A 22,248-nucleotide genomic window follows, 5' to 3' on the forward strand; every position below is an offset into this window, starting at 1 on the left:
AAGACAGAATCTGTGTATATCATAGTCTACAATGAGCACAAGACAGAATATGTGTGTATCATAGTCTACAATGAGCACAAGACAGAATCTGTGTATCATAGTCTACAATGACCACAAGACAGAATCTGTGTATATCATAGTCTACAATGAGCACAAGACAGAATCTGTGTGTATCATAGTCTACAATGAGCACAAGACAGAATCTGTGGGTGTATCAGTCTACAATGAGCACAAGACAGAATCTGTGTATATCATAGTCTACAATGAGCACAAGACAGAATCTGTGGGTGTATCATAGTCTACAATGAGCACAAGACAGAATCTGTATGTATCATAGTCTACAATGAGCACAAGACAGAATCTGTGTGTATCATAGTTTACAATGAGCACAAGACAGAATCTGTGTGTGTATCATAGTCTACAATGAGCACAAGACAGAATCTGTGTGTGTATCTTAGTCTACAATGAGCACAAGACAGAATCTGTGTATGTACCATAGTCTACAATGAGCACAAGACAGAATCTGTGTGTATCATAGTCTACAATGAGCACAAGACAGAATCTATGTGTATCATAGTCTACAATGACCACAAGACAGAATCTGTTTATCATAGTCTACAATGAGCACAAGACAGAATCTGTGTGTGTATCTTAGTCTACAATGAGCACAAGACAGAATCTGTGTATGTATCATAGTCTACAATGAGCACAAGACAGAATCTATGTATGTATCATAGTCTACAATGACCACAAGACAGAATCTGTGTATATCATAGTCTACAATGAGCACAAGACAGAATCTGTGTATGTATCATAGTCTACAATGAGCACAAGACAGAATCTGTGTATGTACCATAGTCTACAATGAGCACAAGACAGAATATGTGTGTGTATCTTAGTCTACAATGAGCACAAGACAGAATCTGTATGTATCATAGTCTACAATGAGCACAAGACAGAATCTTTGTGTATCATAGTCTACAATGAGCACAAGACAGAATCTGTGTGTGTATCATAGTCTACAATGAGCATAAGACAGAATCAATGTATATCATAGTCTACAATGAGCACAAGACAGAATCTGTGTTATTTATCATAGTCTACAATGAGCACAAGACAGAATCTGTGTGTATCATAGTCTACAATGAGCATAAGACAGAATCTGTGTGTATCATAGTCTACAATGAGCACAAGACAGAATCTGTGTATATCATAGTCTACAATGAGCACAAGACAGAATATGTGTGTATCATAGTCTACAATGAGCACAAGACAGAATCTGTGTATCATAGTCTACAATGACCACAAGACAGAATCTGTGTATATCATAGTCTACAATGAGCACAAGACAGAATCTGTGTGTATCATAGTCTACAATGAGCACAAGACAGAATCTGTGGGTGTATCAGTCTACAATGAGCACAAGACAGAATCTGTGTATATCATAGTCTACAATGAGCACAAGACAGAATCTGTGGGTGTATCATAGTCTACAATGAGCACAAGACAGAATCTGTATGTATCATAGTCTACAATGAGCACAAGACAGAATCTGTGTGTATCATAGTTTACAATGAGCACAAGACAGAATCTGTGTGTGTATCATAGTCTACAATGAGCACAAGACAGAATCTGTGTGTGTATCTTAGTCTACAATGAGCACAAGACAGAATCTGTGTATGTACCATAGTCTACAATGAGCACAAGACAGAATCTGTGTGTATCATAGTCTACAATGAGCACAAGACAGAATCTATGTGTATCATAGTCTACAATGACCACAAGACAGAATCTGTTTATCATAGTCTACAATGAGCACAAGACAGAATCTGTGTGTGTATCTTAGTCTACAATGAGCACAAGACAGAATCTGTGTATGTATCATAGTCTACAATGAGCACAAGACAGAATCTATGTATGTATCATAGTCTACAATGACCACAAGACAGAATCTGTGTATATCATAGTCTACAATGAGCACAAGACAGAATCTGTGTATGTATCATAGTCTACAATGAGCACAAGACAGAATCTGTGTATGTACCATAGTCTACAATGAGCACAAGACAGAATATGTGTGTGTATCTTAGTCTACAATGAGCACAAGACAGATTCTGTGTATGTATCATAGTCTACAATGAGCACAAGACAGAATCTGTGTATGTATCATAGTCTACAATGAGCACAAGACAGAATATGTGTGTATCATAGTCTACAATGAGCACAAGACAGAATCTCTGTATGTATCATAGTCTACAATGAGCACAAGACAGAATCTGTGTATGTATCATAGTCTACAATGAGCACAAGACAATCTGTATGTATCATAGTCTACAATGAGCACAAGACAGAATATGTGTGTGTATCTTAGTCTACAATGAGCACAAGACAGATTCTGTGTATGTATCATAGTCTACAATGAGCACAAGACAGAATCTGTGTATGTATCATAGTCTACAATGAGCACAAGACAGAATCTGTGTGTATCATAGTCTACAATGAGCACAAGACAGAATCTGTGTATGTATCATAGTCTACAATGAGCACAAGACAGAATCTGTGTGTGTATCTTAGTCTACAATGAGTACAAGACAGAATCTGTGTGTGTATCTTAATCTACAATGAGCACAAGACAGAATCTGTGTATGTATCATAGACTACAATGAGCACAAGACAGAATCTGTGTATCATAGTCTACAATGAGCACAAGACAGAATCTGTTTGCAAGTGCACATGAAGTTTTAATATTTGAAAAGAGTTTCTGTGCAAACTGGAGTTCAGCCTGACTGCATAAGAGTTTATTCTTTTTACTCTTTATCTTTCAAGGGAGAACACTCTGCATCGCCTCCAGAGCAAACAACCAGGTGTCAGCCTGGGATCTGAGAGACCTCTAGTGGATGAAATAGTAAGGAGTCTGATATAATATACTAGTTGTGTTCTCCCTTATTTGGGACATGCACATTATGTGTCCATCTTTGAAATAAAAAATGGTGTGGTTCATTCTTCAGTTTATGTTTGTGAGGATAAATTTATCCTAATAAATCTGCTTTTGGTAGCTTTGACCTTGACCTTGATGTTCTAGTGTAATGTATAATTTTAGAAGTGATCAAAGATACTTGTGAGTAATTTTGCATTTATTGCTGTACAGTAAGATAAAGTGATTACATTAGTACAGAACTTAGCGATTACATTAGTACAAAGTGATTAAATTAGTACAGAACTTTAAAGTTGATGAAGTTTTGCATGTAAATTGATCAATTTTCATTGTTCTTTCATAAACTCATCCTGATATATATTTCTCAGCACTATCAATATTCTTGTTGTTAAAACAGCAAAAAATGTGATCTTCACCAACATATGGCAGGGTAGGGGGAGGGTATTGAATATCAGCTTGGTTCATTGTGATTTTAAATCTATATTCTAGCTGATCCGTGACAGCCACAATAAAGAAATTCACAGTACCGACCAAAGAAGGAAATCAAATATTCTAGCTCAGACTCTTTATTAGATGATTTATGATGCCATACATTTAGATTTGAGAAATCAAAACTATTATGTTACTTTGTTGTAATTAATATTTACAGTGAAATTAATGTTTTCTTGATAATGGTCTAAACTATTATGTATTACTGAGACATGATTTTTCTCCATTTTAAAGCAAAATTCCACTTTTCTCCTGACTTGAATCGGATTTTTCTAGATATAGTCCGTTTTTTTTTATCATCTTCAATCCAGTTTTTTAAAAACAGTCTGTCCGCTCCTATTCCACAATGACCCTTGTAAATTATTAGTTCCATATATTAGTAGCACATGACTCTCTTAAAGAGTATTCTGATTGGTGAAAGGTTTAAATTCATCCAACAAATCTTCGTGTAATGGATACTGGTGGCAATGGAAAGAAGAAGCATGCTTGCAAAACATGGCATCCCAAGTTGTTGAGAGAGAGCATGACACAAAAAGTTTAGATAAAGGTTTAAAAAACGTATGGAAATGGGAATGGCTAGAGTGAAAAGTTGACAGAAATTTAGTTGGTCAGTTTATAAGAAAACTGAATGCTAGAGGACTGGCATTTTGTGACCTCTGCAAGAAAGATCTGAATTGCGGTAATCGAGGTTGGAAGAGTTTGGAACAGCACCTACAAAAGAAGCTGCATACGGAAAAATTGAAGCTCAGAAGGCATCTGGAAAAAGTACAGTTAATTACTATCACATGAAAGATTTCTTGCATGAAAGAACAGCTGTAGCCGTCCGTCAGAATATGTGCACTGCATGTCATCAAGCACCAGCTTGAAAGGAAAAAGGCTCTCATTGAGAAGGAAGAGAAATGATTGCACATTGAGCCAATAACGTCAGTGGTGACAAAAAGGAAGGCTAAAGAAATCTTTGCCAAAGCTGCAAAAAGAGCTTGACTGGCATATCAACAGGTTGTCTCCATTGGAGAAAAAGACAAGTGAATGTATAGGATTATTTGTATATACACTGCTCCCATGATAACTCGCGATCCCGCTTATAATGCGGTGTCCGTTTTGGCTCCCGATTTTTTCCAGAGAAAATGTATTTAAAATATCTTTAAAATATGCTGAACTTGAAAAAATTAATATAAGAATTGGTAAATTAAACCTTGATACATTGCTCTTTTTATCATCGAAAATGGCGATTAATGCTCGTAAAAATAGAATCCATATTTTGAAATTTGCAAGTTCTAAATAAGAATTTCAGAGATCTCAAAAACGCTTAATTACGCGTATTTGGACGCCAGTTTTTGATCTGGGATGCAGAAAACCACTGAGGCGGGAGTCCTCCGTACGCATGTAATATGTGCGCTGGAAAATTCAAAGATTTGCCAGTTCTGTTTCAGCCACCTGCTTTGTGGGAAATGTGTTGATCAGTTAGCTGTGCTGATATTTACAATGACAGAATTCAGTGACTGAAAGACTCCTTGATGTACATACATGTTGCCGTTTTATAAGAGTACATAAAAAAAGAACATGATGCAATAGCTAGGCGGCTAGTTCAAAGGCTTTGACTGGCGGCCGAGTGAGAAAATGTACTGATATTTAGTGATTGAATTCAGAGGCAGAAAGACCCAGTTTTAAAATCCTAGCGAGACCTCTGTTTAAAGATATCATATATTATGTAAGTTTTTATGATAAATAGTTGTCAGTATACTGTAAATAAACAGTCTGGTGAAATAGCAATCAATGAAAACTTCTGGTAAATGCTAACAGGTGGCAACAGAGAATGAAATAAACACCAGTTAAAAGTCTTCCTGTGTGAAAGTCATGTTCTAATCCTTTAATTCCGTTTCAGTATAAACATTATAATAGCAACATATTCTGTTCATTGAAAACATGAAAAGAGTCAATCGACCGTCACATCGAAACCCATGAGTACTTCTGTGAGAACCTAATTACATGCTTGGTTTGTTTTGATCAACAACTTGGGGAAGTGTTTGTTGCATTAAAAAATCGATTACAAGGGACCTGGGGTGCTGGATTAAGGGTCTTGGAGCTGCCTTTGACATAAAGCAAAACAGTAACAGAGACAGCGACGATGATAGTGACCTTGAAGGTTTCAGTGAAACTGATGTCATTAATGCCAAGGCTGTTTGGGAGAAATTCGTACAGACTCAAGGTCCTGAGATAGGCATTTCTCTTGATGATATGGAGGAGTGAATTTGTGCTGACAATGATTGCCCCACAGCCGAATACATGTCAGATGAAACAATAATTAATTCTATAACGAACAAATTTGCAGCAGAAGACAATTCTAACTGGAGTACCACAAGTGTTGAAAGTGATGCAAATGCAGATGTCTCACCACCTACCCAAAATATTGACTATGTAAAGCTCATGCAGTTTAGAAATCTGAGAGATTTTGCTCGGCAGCAGAGAAACCAAGGAGTGACACAAACAAAAAGTGAATTGATATTTGTCAAGCATGGCACAAACAGCAAGTATTAACTTGTTCTAATTTACGTTGTTTTAAATTTGTAGACCCATTAAATATGTTAGCACTGATTAACCCTTGTTTTTTGTTTTCCATTTTATTTCTGTCGCACTCAAATCTGTCTATCGTTCGATCGACACTCTTTCTCGAAAAGAGTTGATCTTTTGTATATAAAAAAACGTCTAATTTGGATCAAACAATAAAACTAGAATGTATCCAATTCAACATAACAATTAGTGACATAGTACACAATGTGTGAAGTGGTACACATGTTAAGCGAACAGAAACCACGTGGAATAATGTTTTCGATGATCGCTTTAATATACTGTAATTTATCCTGAAATTAATGTTGTTCTATGAGGAAAAAAAAAAACAAAGTACACTGTTATGAAGAGATATTTATTCACAGTTAATCTCGGCACGATTATAAAGTGAGTATTCAACACTATAATCTGCCTCCCTCCCCCCTTATTTTTCCTTTATGTCGTCGATCACTTTATTGGTTTTGGGCTTATTTTATAGGTCTCTCGATAACTCGCGCCTCACTTATAGTGCGGTCGATGTTTCTGGACCCCGATGTGCACGAGTTATCAAGGGAGTGGTGTAGTTGATGTACTTGGGTGTTTATTTTACAGTTTTGTTATGAAAAGAGAGAAGTATAATATATTTGCTGCAAAAATTGGGAAATTATTGTGACTTAATTATGATATGAACACTGACATGCACATGAAATAACTTCAACATCAATAGTATTAGAGAATAAATTCATGTGACTATATATATTGTGAAATTATTGAAGTCAAGTTGAATATTTTTGGTAAGTTTATTAGTTTTTCAGATGATTATTTCGGTTTATTTTATGATCATAAGTTGCAACAGGAGCATTTTTTCATGAGTGTAAAATGCGTTTTTGGACCCCCAAATCCCCAGATTAGGGGCACTGCCCCTTGAGACCCCGTGAGGGTAGGACATCTATACCACCCTTAAAAAACATTTCAGCTTTTTTTTAATGGAAGACCAAAATCACGTCTGATTACTTGACTTAGAAAAGAGTTATCTTTTTTATAGTTTTCAAAACTCAAACTCAGTATTTAAAAAATTCAAACACCAGGGTTTTTTTTAGCAGTGTAAGCTTTTACTCACCTACACAAAGGCAAAGTGAGCATATGGTATGGTCTTTTGTACATCATCCGTAGTCAGTTGGTCTTTTGCACTTGATTGTGAACACCCTACAGGATTCATTTCTGATGAGGTTGGGGACCTAAGTAGTTAGAGCATCTGCCATGTATACCGGAGGTCACAGGTTTGAACCTTGGCCAAGTCATGCCAATAGCCTATTAAATATAGTACTAGAAGCTGCCTCACTTGATGCTCAGCATTAAGAGGTGATTGTTAGGACTGGTCGGCCTGGTGTCAGGATAATGTGACCGGATGGGACATCATGCTATATGTCTGCATCATGATGCCCAATTGCTAGACATCACTATAATCTGCCACACTGCATACATCATAGCGATATGACTGAAAAACTGTTAAAGCTACTTTTTTTAAAAACACAATCTGATGAGGTTTCATATGTAAGCTTATTTCATCAAGACCTCGGGTAAGTTTGATCATGAGCAACAGCGATACATATTAATGCTATGACTTTAGATTGGCTTTTGAACATTCTAGGGGCCGTATTTCTGATCAGATTTTTATAAGATTTTGTATGTAAGATTATTTGTTCAAGATCTCAGATGAGTTCAATTATGAGCAATTCATGCATGTTAATGAAGTGAAATTCCATTTCTGATTGGTTGAGCCTATGAGCGATTCATGCATGTTAATGAAGTGAAATTCCATTTTTGATTGGTTGAGCTTATGAGCGATTCATGCATGTTAATGAAGTGAAATTCCATTTCTGATTGGTTGAGATTATGAGGCCTTGTTTCTGAGCAGATTTTGGTCAGATTTTATATGTAATTTTATATCAGATAATTTTGATTATATGTGAGATTCCTACATATTAATGAGGTCCCAGACTAATCAGATGGTGAAATTAAAACTGTAACCTTCAGGTCATGGGTCCAATTAAGATATTAACAATGAATGAAACTTATTCCAAATTAAAAAGATAACACTTTAAAATAGCGTCAGTTATATCTCTACTGGAACCAACGTTACACTAACTTTAAATTGACAAAAATTTAGTCATTTTCAGTTCTGTTTGATGCAGGATTTGTTTTGATCGACAATGGACCTAAAACCATCATTATTCTTCTTAAAATGTTAAAGTGTTTTGTTTTTAAAGGTATCGCAATGAAATTTTGCATTCCTTTTGTAAATTTATCTGCTGAATGCATTTTCAGTGTCAGATATTTTGAATGTGTTGGCAATGAGTTAACTAAAAAAAACGTAAACATTCTTCTATTTACAAACTTTCTCATAAAAAGTGTTGGTATTTATTCACTTTCTTGTCATCTTTAATTACATTTGTACAGAGTAATGTCCATTCCAAGTTGAGGTGGGGTTGCTCAGTTCAAACTGAAGATTTACTTGGACAGTTTCTTTCTGGCACTCTTCATCAAGAGTTCTTATATTTAAATTTGACATTATGCTTTCCTCAAATACTGATTGAATACTATTTGATGATTCATTGGTTAATACTTGAGTTTGATTTTGAATTTTCATGGCTGCTGGAGGTTCAAACAATGTTTCAAGAGGTTGGATACATTTGTGAAGGCTGCAGCCTCTTTCCTATGGCCTCACTTGATTCTGTTTGCCAAGTCTGATGATTTTTATTGCCAAAGATTTTTGATTCACTGTACTGAATCTTGGGTCCAACTTCCACATTTATTTTTTACTCTTTAAATTCTCAGTGAAAGTCTGAATTTCTAATACAACTCCATTGGATATATATTTTTTATGGATGTGGTTCAGTGTTTTTTTTGTCAAAGGGAGGTGTAAATTTTACATACATATTCGAAACAGTTAACCTGAATGGTTTACTGTAAAAAGTAATAATAATCAACTAGAAGATAGTGTGTACAGCATATAAATATAATTTAAGGGAGGTGTAAATTTTACATATTCGAAACAGTTAAACTGAATGGTTTACTGTAAAAAGTAATAATAATCAACTAGAAAATGATTAGAATTTAATGAGAAAACTGTATGTATTTGCGATTTTTGATGGGTGTGAAGAATGACTGTCTCGACCAGTTTGCATCAGGACCACATTTAAAATTTGTGAATAATTACTGTAAATCAAATTTAGATTGTTTTATCGCCAAGTCATAACAATTACATTGTGAACATTGATTGTTTGATATGGTATTGAACTACTGGTTTGAAATGTTTGTTTACAAATATCTGAAAAATTCAAGATGGCATCTTTGCCATATGCTTGGTGATGGTGAAAAACTCATAAAGTTTCTTACCTTTTGAAGCAAAGTCTGACATATTGGCCTTTGCAGTAGACATTTTATATATCAAATTAAACATCAGAATGTGCAGAATCTAATTGTATGTGAAGAACATTTACATACCTTGAAGATCGTATATGATTGATAATAGTTACATTTGCATCAAAATATCTTCAGTTAGTGGTATTTTAATTCTTCCAATTCTGCACTGTCCTACAGTTTTCTGATTGGCTGGAAATTTTCATGAATAAACCCCTCACAATATTTTCCAATTAACATGTTAGTGACTTTTTACAGGAAGTACAATTTACCTGTAATTTACTTTTCAATCTGTGATAAAGTGTAAATCTAAATAAACAAATGAAAGAATAATGCATGTTTAGAAAAATAATTTTATTGACTTTTTCGATATATATTTCATAGCATTCTTTAGTGCAGAAAGTAAGATATGGAAAAAACGTAAAACTGACAATTCCAGGGAATGTATGCCTGTATTGGAGTTGCTAGTCCAAGACATTAACCACAAATGGCACTCTCAGTGGACTTTGTGCTCTCAGTGGTTTCTAGTTATGACCAGGGGTAAGGACAGACCCATTAATCCATGCAGTCTGCAGAGATTAGCTACCCTCATAATGTCAAGTAAGGGTATGTATTTTAAAGATGAGGCTAAGAACAGTTTCTAAATTATGAATCATGGCCAAGTACACAGGGAAGAATGCTGGTTATATAGATAACTTGACCTGTTTATGGCATATGTGTGTGGTGTGGGGGAGGGGCATTAAGGAAGAAATGTAAATGTCACCATAATTAATATACAATTTTACAACTATGTGCTCCAAGCTTTACTTTCCTCTCAACAGTTTCATTACTTGAGTGAACAAGCTCATATGGCAGCTACACACATAGCTGCCAACCCTCACAAATTTGGCGTGAATTTCATGACCTTTTCAGCAATTCACGCCACAAGCCAAAAATTCACGAATTCTCCAGTTCTCAATTATTTTAAATCTTTAATAGAATAACCAATTTCCTGTTAAGCACTAGTCGTGATATTGGCAGTTGCAGAAACGGTCCGGTACTGCTGGTTGCGATTTTAGTAGAACTACAGTCGATTGGTACAGTTGGCTTGGTAGCAAGCATTTTAGCCTATTTTAATCTATATGTATAAGAGTAGTTATACAAATGCTTTTGAGAGAAACTGGGGCCTAACCGGAAGTTTGCTTCGTGCATGCGTAACCAACACTGATTTGAGTTACTGTTCGGCATCACATGTAAGATCTTGAAAATGTCTTCACCACCAAGGAAAAAGAAATGTATTGCACAAAAAGTGAAGTTTAATTTGGAATATATCCAAAATCGGCCATGCATTCTGCCATTAAACATTGATATACATCATGCTTTTTGCACCCAGTGAGCCACAAATTTTAGTATTGGGCATGGTGGCAGAGACGATGTGAGGAAGCACATCAGTTGCAACAACACGTAGAACTTGGGGAAAATTAAGAATTCACAGATTTCAGCTCTGGAATATTTTAAGCCATCGGCGGAAGACCTGCAAGCTACCAATGCTGAAGCATTATTTGTGAGTTTTCTTGTGGAACACAATCTACCTTTATCAGCTGGAGACCATGCTAAACATTTGTTTGGACAAATGTTCCCAGAATCAAAGATCACTTCCAAATTTTCCTGTGGAAGAACCAAAAGTGCTGCAGCTTCTGTGCATTCCTCACAGCAACAGTGACATCCAAAGAGTATTTTCTCTAGTTTTCTCTAGTGAGGAAAAATAAGACAGACTTTAAGGCCTCCTTAACTGCAGAAAATTTGTCAGCAATTTTAGTCCCCAAGATCAACCAGCAGGCAAGAAGTCTGAACTGTTTAGAAAACAAATTTACAGTCAAGCATTTGAGGAAGTTCAAGTCTGCCACACTATCATGTCTTGATAAATAACCACAAGAACAAGTGAAGTTTATGAATACCATAATAAATTGAAATGCAGGTACATTTCTGCATATATGTAGTGTTTTAGTTTTATATTGCGATCTTGATATAGTGTAGTATTGATGGTCAGAGTGGATGGAGTTATTGTCTTGGCATTTTTCACTAATTCATGTCCAAATTCACTAATTTTTATCCCTATTTTCACTAATTGCAAGCCTGGAAGGTTGGCAGCTATGTACACAGGTAAACGATATCAGTCCACCTTGGGCCTTTTGTGGATTTAAACTGATACTTATGCTGGCATTTTTTCTCATTTAGGATCCTGATGCACCAATACGTCAGAACAAGCTTCTTGATGACCTCGACAAAGAGGACGAGGACAGATTATTGCATTATGTATTTATATGTATCCGAGCTGGTCAAGTCAAAACGGTAACCAGATTTTTGGTCATTAGTGAGAAACTTGAAAGACAAATTGACAGTGCCCAGTATAGTGCATTTGTAAAATTTACACAAGATTGAACTTACCACTTGTAACAAAACTTCAATATGAAATGTCTCATCTATGCTCTTGTAATTTAGCATATTATCAGCAAATGAAAATTGCAAGAAGGCAATAATTGTCCATGATAAAAGTTCTTGCTATTAATTAGCTGTATTGGTCTTTGATCAGAAAGGATAACCTGTTGTGTGTCATCCTCTATTTATTAGCACTGCTCATTGATCAGTAGGGATAACCTGTTGTGTGTCATCCTTTATCCATTAACACTGTTTATTGATCAGAAAGGATAACCTGTTGTATGTCATCCTCTATCCATTAGCACTGCTCATTGATCAGTAGGGATAACCTGTTGTGTGTCATCCTTTGTCCATTAACACTGCTCATTGATCAGTAGGGATAAACTGTTGTGTGTCATCCTTTGTCCATTAACACTGCTCATTGATCAGTAGGGATAACCTGTTGTGTGTCATCCTTTGTCCATTAACACTGCTCATTGATCAGTAGGGATAACCTGTTGTGTATCATCCTCAATCCATTAGCATTGCTCATTGATCAGAAGAGATGACCAGTATTATGTCATCCTCTGTCCATTAACACTGTTCATTGATCAGGAGATGACCAGTTGTATATCATCCTCTATCCATTAACACTGCTCATTGATCAGAAAAGATGACCAGTTGTATGTCATCCTCTATCCATTAACACTGCTCATCGATCAGAAGAGCTTAAGGGATGTGTGATCCATCTATCCATTAGCACGTGTTTGTTATTGCTACTCTTCCAAAACAACTTGAAGGATTGTCTTTACATTTCACACATACAAGCATTCATTCCTTGTTCTAGTTGGTCTTAGATGAAAATGGTGCTTTTTGGACATTGTAGAATATGGTCGTAACAGTGGCCATCCTTAATATTTTACATTCACTACTTCTCCAGAATGAATGGTCATATTTACACAATAGACTTATTATAATATCTAGTTGGTCCTAAATGAAAATGGTGCCAGTCTTGCATCTAATATGGCTGCCACAATGGCAATCTAATATGGCTGCCACAGTGCCAATCTATTATGGCTGCTACAATGGCAGTCTTAAAAATATTGTTATTGCTACTCATTCGTGATGGATGGTCATACTGACACGAAAAACATATGATGTCCATTTCTTCCTAAATGAAAATGATGCCACTCTGACATCCAGTGTCAAAATATTGTTACATTCAATGTGAAAATATTGTTATTGTTTAAAAATGTCTTACATGGCTTAAACACTAAGCAGTCTTATCTTAGATTCCTGAAAATTCATTTTGGATAGTAAAGCCTTAGTCTTTTTAAGGGAACTTTTGCTTTTTTAGTTCCCTCGTCAACAAAGTTGGCAGGCTATATAGTAATGGGTTCCTTCTTTCATCCATCATTTCATCCATCCATCACATTTTCTTTTCCAGAGCATCTCCAAATGTTATCAGGATATCTATGTGAAATTTGGTGCTCAAACTAGACTGGTGGACCAGATGTGCCTTTTCCTATTTGCAGTTCTTTAGTTTCAGTATTTTTTAAAGTTCTATTTTGTTTTTTTGTTTTGGGTATTTTTTTAAATCAAACCATCCATCCATTATTCACAGTTTTGTTTCCTGGGCAAAACTTCTGAACCACTGAAGATGTCTTGGTGAGCATTGGAACATATATTAAACAAGTGGAATAGATGTGCCTTCTGTTATTCACAGTTTTTGAGCTGTAATATTTTAAAACTTTTTCCTCATTTTTCTGTTCATCTAACTCCACAACTGCTCCATATATCTTTTTAAAAGTTTGTACACAAATTAAACTTGTGCTCTCGATGTGCAATTCTTCAGTTTTAATGTTTATATGTATTGCCTGTCTTTTTGTCTATCCAATTATCATTGACACTTTCATTTCCAGAGTATGGCTTGATGAAATTTTGTACACATTTTAATAGACAGATGGTCAGAGAGTGCCTTTTTTCTATTCAATTATCATTGATACTTTCATTTCCAGAGTATGGTTTGATGAAATTTTGTACACATTTTAATAGACAGATGGTCAGAGAGTGCCTTTTTTCTATTCAATTATCATTGACACTTTCATTTCCAGAGTATGGCTTGATGAAATTTTGTACACATTTTAATAGACAGATGGTCAGAAAGTGCCTTTTTTCTATTCAATTTCATTTCCAGAGTATGGCTTGATGAAATGTTGTTCACATTTTATGAGACAGATGGTCAGAGAGTGCCTTTTTTCTATTCAAAATTCTTCAGCTTTATCCATCCACTGGGATGATTCCAAGAATAAATGTTTGGGGGCCCCATTTCTAGAATTGGGACTTTTTCATTGCAAAACAAATGTTTATGCTTTCTAACTTCTTAACCTTCATCACTCAATAGTTTTGCTTCATTTTATAATCCAATGTTTGGGATATTAAAAAATTAATGATACAAACCAAATTAGTTGTTTAATTTTGTTAATGTTTAATTTTGCCTTTTCAGTTGCCTTTTTAAATAGTAGAGGACTACAAGACCTATTGAGAGAAAGCTTGCCAGTAGCTTCTCGTGGGTCGGTGGTTCTTTCCGGGGTTTTCCCGGGTTCTTCCTCCACCATTAATACTCGCCGCCATGTATAGCCTATCGTGTGCTGAAAAATGGCGTTAAACCCTACAACAACAACTTGTCCTATTGAATGTACCATATGGCAGAAGGCATGTCATAATGAATGTACCCTAAGGCATACTTCTTGTCCTGATAAATGTACCCAACAACATACTGCTGGTCCTAATGAATGTACCCTATGGCATACTTCTTGTCCTGATAAATGTACCCAACAACATACTGCTGGTCCTAATGAATGTACCCAGTGGCATAATACTTGTCCTGATAAATGTACCCAACAACATAATGCTGGTCCTAATGAATGTACCCTGTGGCATACTACTTGTCCTGATAAATGTACCCAACAATATAATGCTGGTTCCAAAAAATGTATCCTATGGCATACTACTTGTCTAATGAATGTACCCTATGTCATACTACTTGTCCTATTGTACCCTGTGGCATACTGCTTGTCCAAATCTACCTTGTGGCACATTACTTATTCTAATCAATGTCCTTTGTAGCATATTTGTCCTAATGTATGTTCCATGTGGCATGCTACTTGTTCTAATAAATGCACCATGTGGCATGCTATTTGTTCTAATAAATGTACCATGTGGCATGCTATTTGTTCTAATAAATGTGCCATGTGGCATGCTACTTGTTCTAATAAATGTACTATGTGGCATGCTACTTGTTCTAATAAATGTACCATGTGGCATGCTATTTGTTCTAATAAATGTACTATGTGGCATGCTACTTGTTCTAATAAATGTACTATGTGGCATGCTACTTGTTCTAATAAATGTACTATGTGGCATGCTACTTGTTCTAATAAATGTACTATGTGGCATGCTACTTGTTCTAATAAATGTACTATGTGGCATGTTACTTGTTCTAATAAATGTACTATGTGGCATGCTACTTGTTCTAATAAATGTACCATGTGGCATGCTACTTGTTCTAATAAATGTACTATGTGGCATGCTACTTGTTCTAATAAATGTACTATGTGGCATGCTACTTGTTTTAATAAATGTACCATGTGGCATGCTACTTGTTCTAATAAATGTACCATGTGGCATGCTACTTGTTCTAATAAATGTACCAATAGCATACTACCTGTCCTGTTGTAATACCTTGAATGGTTTGATAATTACACTACATTTGTGGTTATGGACTGACGTCAGACATGGATAAAAGATGAGAAATATCAAGAGGCCATTGAGCTGCATAGGGTTTGGAACTGAAATTTGTGCATATGTACTAGTGGTAAGTAAGGTCAATGTGTACTTTACAAACTTTTCGACTGACCATAATGTTTGCCGTCACTGCATGGTTCAAATACTGAACTTTTAAATACATTTCCAGTTTTTACAATAGCAGTTTTATGATATTTTGTTACCCCCTACTAAAAACTGGTCAAACTTACAGAAAAAAAGTCATCTGCCTTACTGAGACAGTCTCATCAAGTTTGGCAGGTCTGGATTTGGGATTGAAAAAGTCAGAAGTCTAGGTCACTGACTGGAAAATGAAAATGACCTCTACACAATAGTTAAAGTTTTATTAACCACGTACCTTCACCAATACTGGTGGATGATTTTCATGTTGGGCATTTTGGGGTCAGAAGATCAGAGGTCAGTGGCACTGAAAGAAAAAGACATATTTTGCAGGATAACAAGCTGTAGATTACCAAAATTTTGGGAGAGCCTGCACTTAAGATACAAATGAGGCTAGTTAATTTGGAGGTCAGAAGATCAAAGCTAAAGATCATTGTGACTCAAAGAAAATGGGCTTTGCACAATAACATGTTTTCTTAAGTAAGTTGACCATACTTTGTGGATGGCTTGCACTTAGAGTAATAAAGAAACCTACAGATTTTGGGTTCTAAAGGTCAAAGGTTAAGGCAAGTCTAATAATAAAATAACGGTAAATTTAGTTCAAGACATATCTTCACCAAAGATGAGACCTTTTGGTTAGTTATCACAGAGTCAACCATGTCCTAGTATTGCCTACTATTAAATTTAGTATTACATTCCATTCAGATGCACATTATTTTAGGAGGGGGAGGTAATCCATGCCTTAATCAGCATGAGAAGCTTTCATTGTTGACCACAATATCTGATGTCATTCTGAATGACCACAAGGGGAAGATGGTCCCTCGATGAATGACTTTCATCTCATCAGATGAAAACCTGTATATACAAGTTTTAGTTGCAACTTTATTTATGTCAGGCCAAAGAAAATATATGCCAAAGAAAATACATGCATTTCATATTGCACTGTTTTTAAAAATTAGGGTGGGTAGGTAGGTAGGTTTTTATGTTGTGTCCATAAATTCATTTGGGCTAGAATTTGTTTCTTCAAATTAATTCGGTGATTTTTTTCTCTGGAAATACATAGTGTTCATATTAAAAAAATAATATTCTTCGACAGGAGACATTCACTGGGATTTATAGTGAATTCTTCAAATGATTAGTATATATTATGTACTGGGCATTTAAAGTACTGCATTCAGTTAGTTCAATTAGATGCTCAAATCAATGTTGAGATTTTTCACTAAAAAAATTATATTTTATTGGGGGAGGAGGAGGGAAAGAGTGCAAGGGTTGGCAATGACAAACAGGGATGGCTGTCCAACCGAAAACACATTTTTTTTTTCATCCACTAGACAAGTGGTGCTAAAAATAGTTTGGTTTGAATAAACTTGTATTGTTTATGAACCATATCTATGATTTGGCCTGAATTATTTTGGGATTAAGTGTACATTATTGGCCCCCCAAAATGGCACTAGATGTAATTTTTTTAATCAAAAGTCTCTTGAAAGAGATTTTTAGTGAGTAATATGTGCTGAAAATTGAATTGTATCTTCATCAACAGGCACAAGAAGTGTGTCGTAAGTCTGGTCAGTCCTGGAGAGCAGCGACATTGGAAGGTTACCGGCTTTATCATGATGGCAACTTTGAGAGACCTGAGGGTCAACCAGTACAGGGGAATGCCTACAGGGATGTCTGGAAGTCTGTCTGCTGGACCATGGTTCAAGATGTAAGTTAAAGAAACAAATACTGGTGTGTGTGTGTGTGTGTGTGTGTTCTCCCAAGGAAATGAGGGTAGTTTAAAGTCGTGACATAATTGAAGAAAATTTTTACAGGTTTGCTTTTTCTTTCATTTATTTGTTCTTAATTTTCTTCGTTTTCTGTGAGCAGTGATATAAGGTAGTCACTGTTGAAATGACTTTTTGCTATAGATTTTGAAAGTTATAAACATTGAGTTTATTATGCATTGATTTATTTTGGGGTTATAAATTTTGAGCAGTTTTGTGAAATATTTGTTATACATATTTAATTTATTAATGTACTTGACCTTTGTTCATGATTTAGGATAGAGTTTTGGTGCATACCTGCTTTTTATCTTGTCTGTAAATTATCAGTAAGTTGTTTAGTTGGGTTTGAGTTCAAGACCTAGCCTTCATTATGACCTAAGAAGATTATAGAAGTGAATTTGTTTACATTTGGGGATAATTTTCCATTAAGATGATTTAGTTTTTTTCAATGTTTTTTCAACATGGGTAAACTGGGGATGTATATAAGGTTGAGGTCAATAAAAATATTGATTCCTCCTTTAAATTCAGTATGTGTAAGTAGTTAGTGTTGTGTTCAGATATCATCTGAGTGGAATAATTTTATTCATGGGTAGTACAAAGTGCTGAGTATTATTTTGTACAAAAGCACTACTTTGTGATTAATGAGGACTCGTTCAAAGACTTTCTGGATTATATCATATATATCATTATGATACATCAAGACACATTTAAGATTTTTGGTATATCAGCTCATTCGGTATTGGAACTCATTTGGAACACCATTGGAATTCACTTGGAACTCTGTACTTTTGGACTTGTGATAGAATTTCTGGGATATAATTCGCAATACTGTAAGATCCTTTTAAATCTTCACTTTGTATTCTAGGGAAATAAATTGTTGAATTTTCTAACCTTTTTGATTTTGCTTTATCTGTTACTTAATTTCAGACCATAGAGTCATAACATTCGACAATTTTTCTTGCTTCAGAAATGATTGAATATTGGTTACAGTCCTATTGTTTCCCCATCATTGTTCATTGGGTTTTTAAATTTGTGGTTGGTAGCAACAATGAATCAACTAAAATTGGTACCCTTAGAAAATATTGAATTCATAGTATATCATATAACAGCTTTCAGGTGAGATATAGATTTGTTGTAAAACCTGTGTAATAAATTTGTTATAGCAAGAAACATCATATAATTTTGTTGTGTATCTTTTTGTCAGCCAAGGATAGGCCAGTACGAGAAAGCGATTTATGGCATTCTGAGTGGCAACCTGCGGGCAACATTACCGGTGTGTAAATCCTGGTTGGATTATGTTTGGGCATACTTTAGAGCTATGGTAGATATGCGGGTAGAAGAGGAGATACGAGCCAAGACAAAATGTACAAGGCCCTTGGAACCACTCCCAGATGAATACTTTCAGAAAGTGTATGTCGTAGACTCCACCCATGCCATTGTTTACAGTACAGAGTTACATATACAATTTAAGTAATTTCTCCTTCAGATAGGTTCCCCAGTCATATTAACATTAGGATGTAAGCCTGCTACCTCCAAATTGAGCCCTGCTAAAAAGACATAAAATAGTCTTTGTTTATGTCATGGAGATAAAGGGCAATAATTCTTACCCATTACCTCCCATTGCTACTACCAGGTGTTGCTAGTTTTTAAGCTTCACTGTCATGTTGTACACACACCAGAATTACCTCCTGAACATTATAAGCCTATTTCTGAGGAAATTATCAGCAGCCACTGCCAAATTTGGAGTTATTGAGTAGTTTGATCATTGCTACATAGGTGGTGTACATCAGTTCTGTATATTCTTGGGAATATTAGATGAATTTGTCAATTATAAACTTGGTCTTTGAAGACTCACTGTACCAAAATGGCATCCACACTGTTGTTGAACAAGTGTTACTTTCATTCACAACTTAGCATGCCAGTGTAATATTTTCCTTGCCCTGTTAATGTGTGTGTGTGATTTAGATTTTTAATTTTTTTAAAGTCATCTCACAATTATGTCTGCAATGTGGCAGTTTATAGTGATGTCTTGCACTGGGGGCATCATGATGCAGACATGTAGCAGCATGTCCCACCCAGTCACATTATCCTGACACCAGGCAAACCAGACCTAACACTAACCTCTTGATGCCGAGTGCCAAGTGAGGCACATGCTTCTACCATTTTTATAAGTCTTTGGTCTTTGGTAGGACTTGGCCAGAGTTTTAACCTGCACCTCCCATATCCAAGGCATATGCTCTAACCACTAAGACAAACGGAGCGGTTTTACCCTGTTAGTAAGTGATGTGATATTAGCATATTATTTACATGCTGAAATGCTATTTATGCTGTCTTGTGTTAATTTTCAGTCATAATGACAACCAAATGTTAAAAAGTGTAGTTCAAGGTTTGAGAAGACACTCCTGATATTTGCCTAGGTTGTACAAAATGCACTTCTCTGTCATGTGTAAGTCATGGTCTTAGAATGTCTGGTTGGCAGTGATGCAAAAAGCTAAAGGGAAGAACCAATTTTCCTAAGAAGAAAGGGGCTGTTTTAAGCATTCATCCAAAATCTGCATCTCTTACGAGCATTGTAGAGGATGCTACTGGCCCCCCAACACACACAACTAAACTACGTTGTTAAACATCCACATCAAGTCAGGAGAAATTAGGGAAAATTGCTTGGAAGGTCTACAGCCATCTACCTTTGAAGAGATGTGTCATCTGGTGCAGGAGATGACAATGCAAAAGACTTTGTGCCAGAGTTTGCCTTTTTCCCCATCTTTGGCTCCAACAGGATTTTTATCAGATCCATCGGATCCAACACTGGATAGAATCTTGGCTTTCCAGCCATCCCAGTTTGGGGACTTCATTGATAGACTGGCATGGCCATATAGTGGGATCTTAATGATAGATCCATCTGTCTTGCCATGCCTTCAATGACATTTCTTTATTATTATTGACACACACACCCCCCATAGCCACACTAAACTATTACGGTGTGAGTAAACTTTGAAGACATGGAAGAAATACCATCTTCCTCAATCTACCAAGATAAAGTAGCTTAATTACCGTCTGTCTGGTCACATTCATAATCTGGGTAATGCCAAGCCTTTCTTTACAGAAAGCCAAGTACCAGCAGTGTTTTCATACCACTGGTACAAGACACATTCAGATACCATCTTTTCAAACATGCTGGCACTAGATAAAATCTGGCAGCAGTACACATTCCCACCACTATTCTATAGAGTGGACAAATATGAGTTTATGGCCACTTCCAAGCATGTTAGGAATGGCTGCCACTTCTCCATGCTTGACATTATGTCATGGGCCTTTCTTCAACTGGAAGAAAATAGGGCAATGACCATGCCTGGGAGGCAACTGCCAAAATTGCATAGGTCATCAGTAGAGCAGCACATAACTCCATGGCCAATACATTGACCTCTTCGGCCAATTTGGACCTTATCAGATAGATGTCACACATGCCTGCATTCTTAAGCTGCATCATAGCCTGCCTTTAAGGATGGGTCACCTCTATTCTTTTTGGAGGGAAGATTGAAGACGTTTGGTGACATGCAGCTCCAGAACTGCACTTCCAAAGAATCCTAATAATCCATGTTCACATATCACTCAGCTTAAAAGCTAGCGACACCTGCTGGTGGAAAGGGATGTAATGGGCAAGAGTTAGTGCCCTTTGTCTATATGATTTAGAAAAGACAAAAAATTTCATCTTTTTAGCAGAGTTGGATTTGGGAGGTAGTAGGCTTATATCTTAATATTAATTTGATTGGGTAAGTATTCTCAGAGAAACAATGTTCTTTAAACAAATTTTGTTAAATAAATTTTATATGAAATGAATACTAACATAAGATGATAACACAAAGAAAATAACTGGTTTTGTTGAGTATAATGCAGAAGGTATTTGATTTAATAAACAATGGTAAAACACAGAACAAAATGGTCTGCAGATCTGATGTCGAAAAGTCACAAGTAAAGCAAAAGAAAATTCTTTATTTCATTATTCTTGTTGTTCGCTACTTTTTGTCTTTTTATACATTTTCAATATTTTTATTTATTGCTTAGGCTGACACCTCCAAAAGTATTTCAAGAAATCGAAGCATGTGAGGTGGGTACTTTTTTACATTCATTTTCAGTTGTTGTTGAATGTTCTTAGAAGAGGTAGTCCATGTCTTGTACTTTCAGCATATCTCTGGACTTCATTGTTGTTGAATGTTCTTAGATGAGGTAGTCCATGTCTTGTACTTTCAGCATATCTCCGGACTTCATTGTTGTTGAATGTTCTTAGATGAGGTAGTCCATGTCTTGTACTTTCAGCTTATCTCTGGACTTCATTGTTGTTGAATGTTCTTAGATGAGGTAGTCCACGTCTTGTACTTTCAGCATATCTCTGGACTTCATTGTTTTTGAATGTTCTTAGAAGAGGTAGTCCATGTCTTGTACTTTCAGCATATCTCTGGACTTCATTGTTGTTGAATGTTCTTAGATGAGGTAGTCCACGTCTTGTACTTTCAGCATATCTCTGGACTTCATTGTTGTTGAATGTTCTTAGAAGAGGTAGTCCATGTCTTGTACTTTCAGCATATCTCCGGACTTCATTGTTGTTGAATGTTCTTAGATGAATTAGTCCATGTCTTGTACTTTCAGCATATCTCCGGACTTCATTGTTGTTGAATGTTCTTAGAAGAGGTAGTCCATGTCTTGTACTTTCAGCATATCTCCGGACTTCATTGTTGTTGAATGTTCTTAGAA

General features: G+C 35.8%; 1 protein-coding gene across 1 annotated transcript in view; it reads left to right on the forward strand.

Moving 5' to 3' along the window:
* LOC149795618 (nuclear pore complex protein Nup107-like) overlaps window positions 1–22,248 on the forward strand; it is a 110,600-nt gene that overhangs the window by 55,119 nt on the left and 33,233 nt on the right. The window contains exons 12-16 of the mRNA XM_089965447.1: window positions 2,827–2,905; window positions 11,612–11,725; window positions 17,277–17,441; window positions 18,704–18,909; window positions 21,562–21,604. Of these exons, the coding sequence (XP_089821573.1) occupies window positions 2,827–2,905; window positions 11,612–11,725; window positions 17,277–17,441; window positions 18,704–18,909; window positions 21,562–21,604 (607 nt within the window). The remainder of the gene's footprint in view (window positions 1–2,826; window positions 2,906–11,611; window positions 11,726–17,276; window positions 17,442–18,703; window positions 18,910–21,561; window positions 21,605–22,248) is intronic.

Source organism: Sinohyriopsis cumingii, chromosome 7 (genome assembly GCF_028554795.1).
Source record: "Sinohyriopsis cumingii isolate HCF-2022 chromosome 7, ASM2855479v2, whole genome shotgun sequence".
NCBI classification, from domain to species: Eukaryota; Metazoa; Mollusca; class Bivalvia; order Unionida; family Unionidae; genus Sinohyriopsis; species Sinohyriopsis cumingii.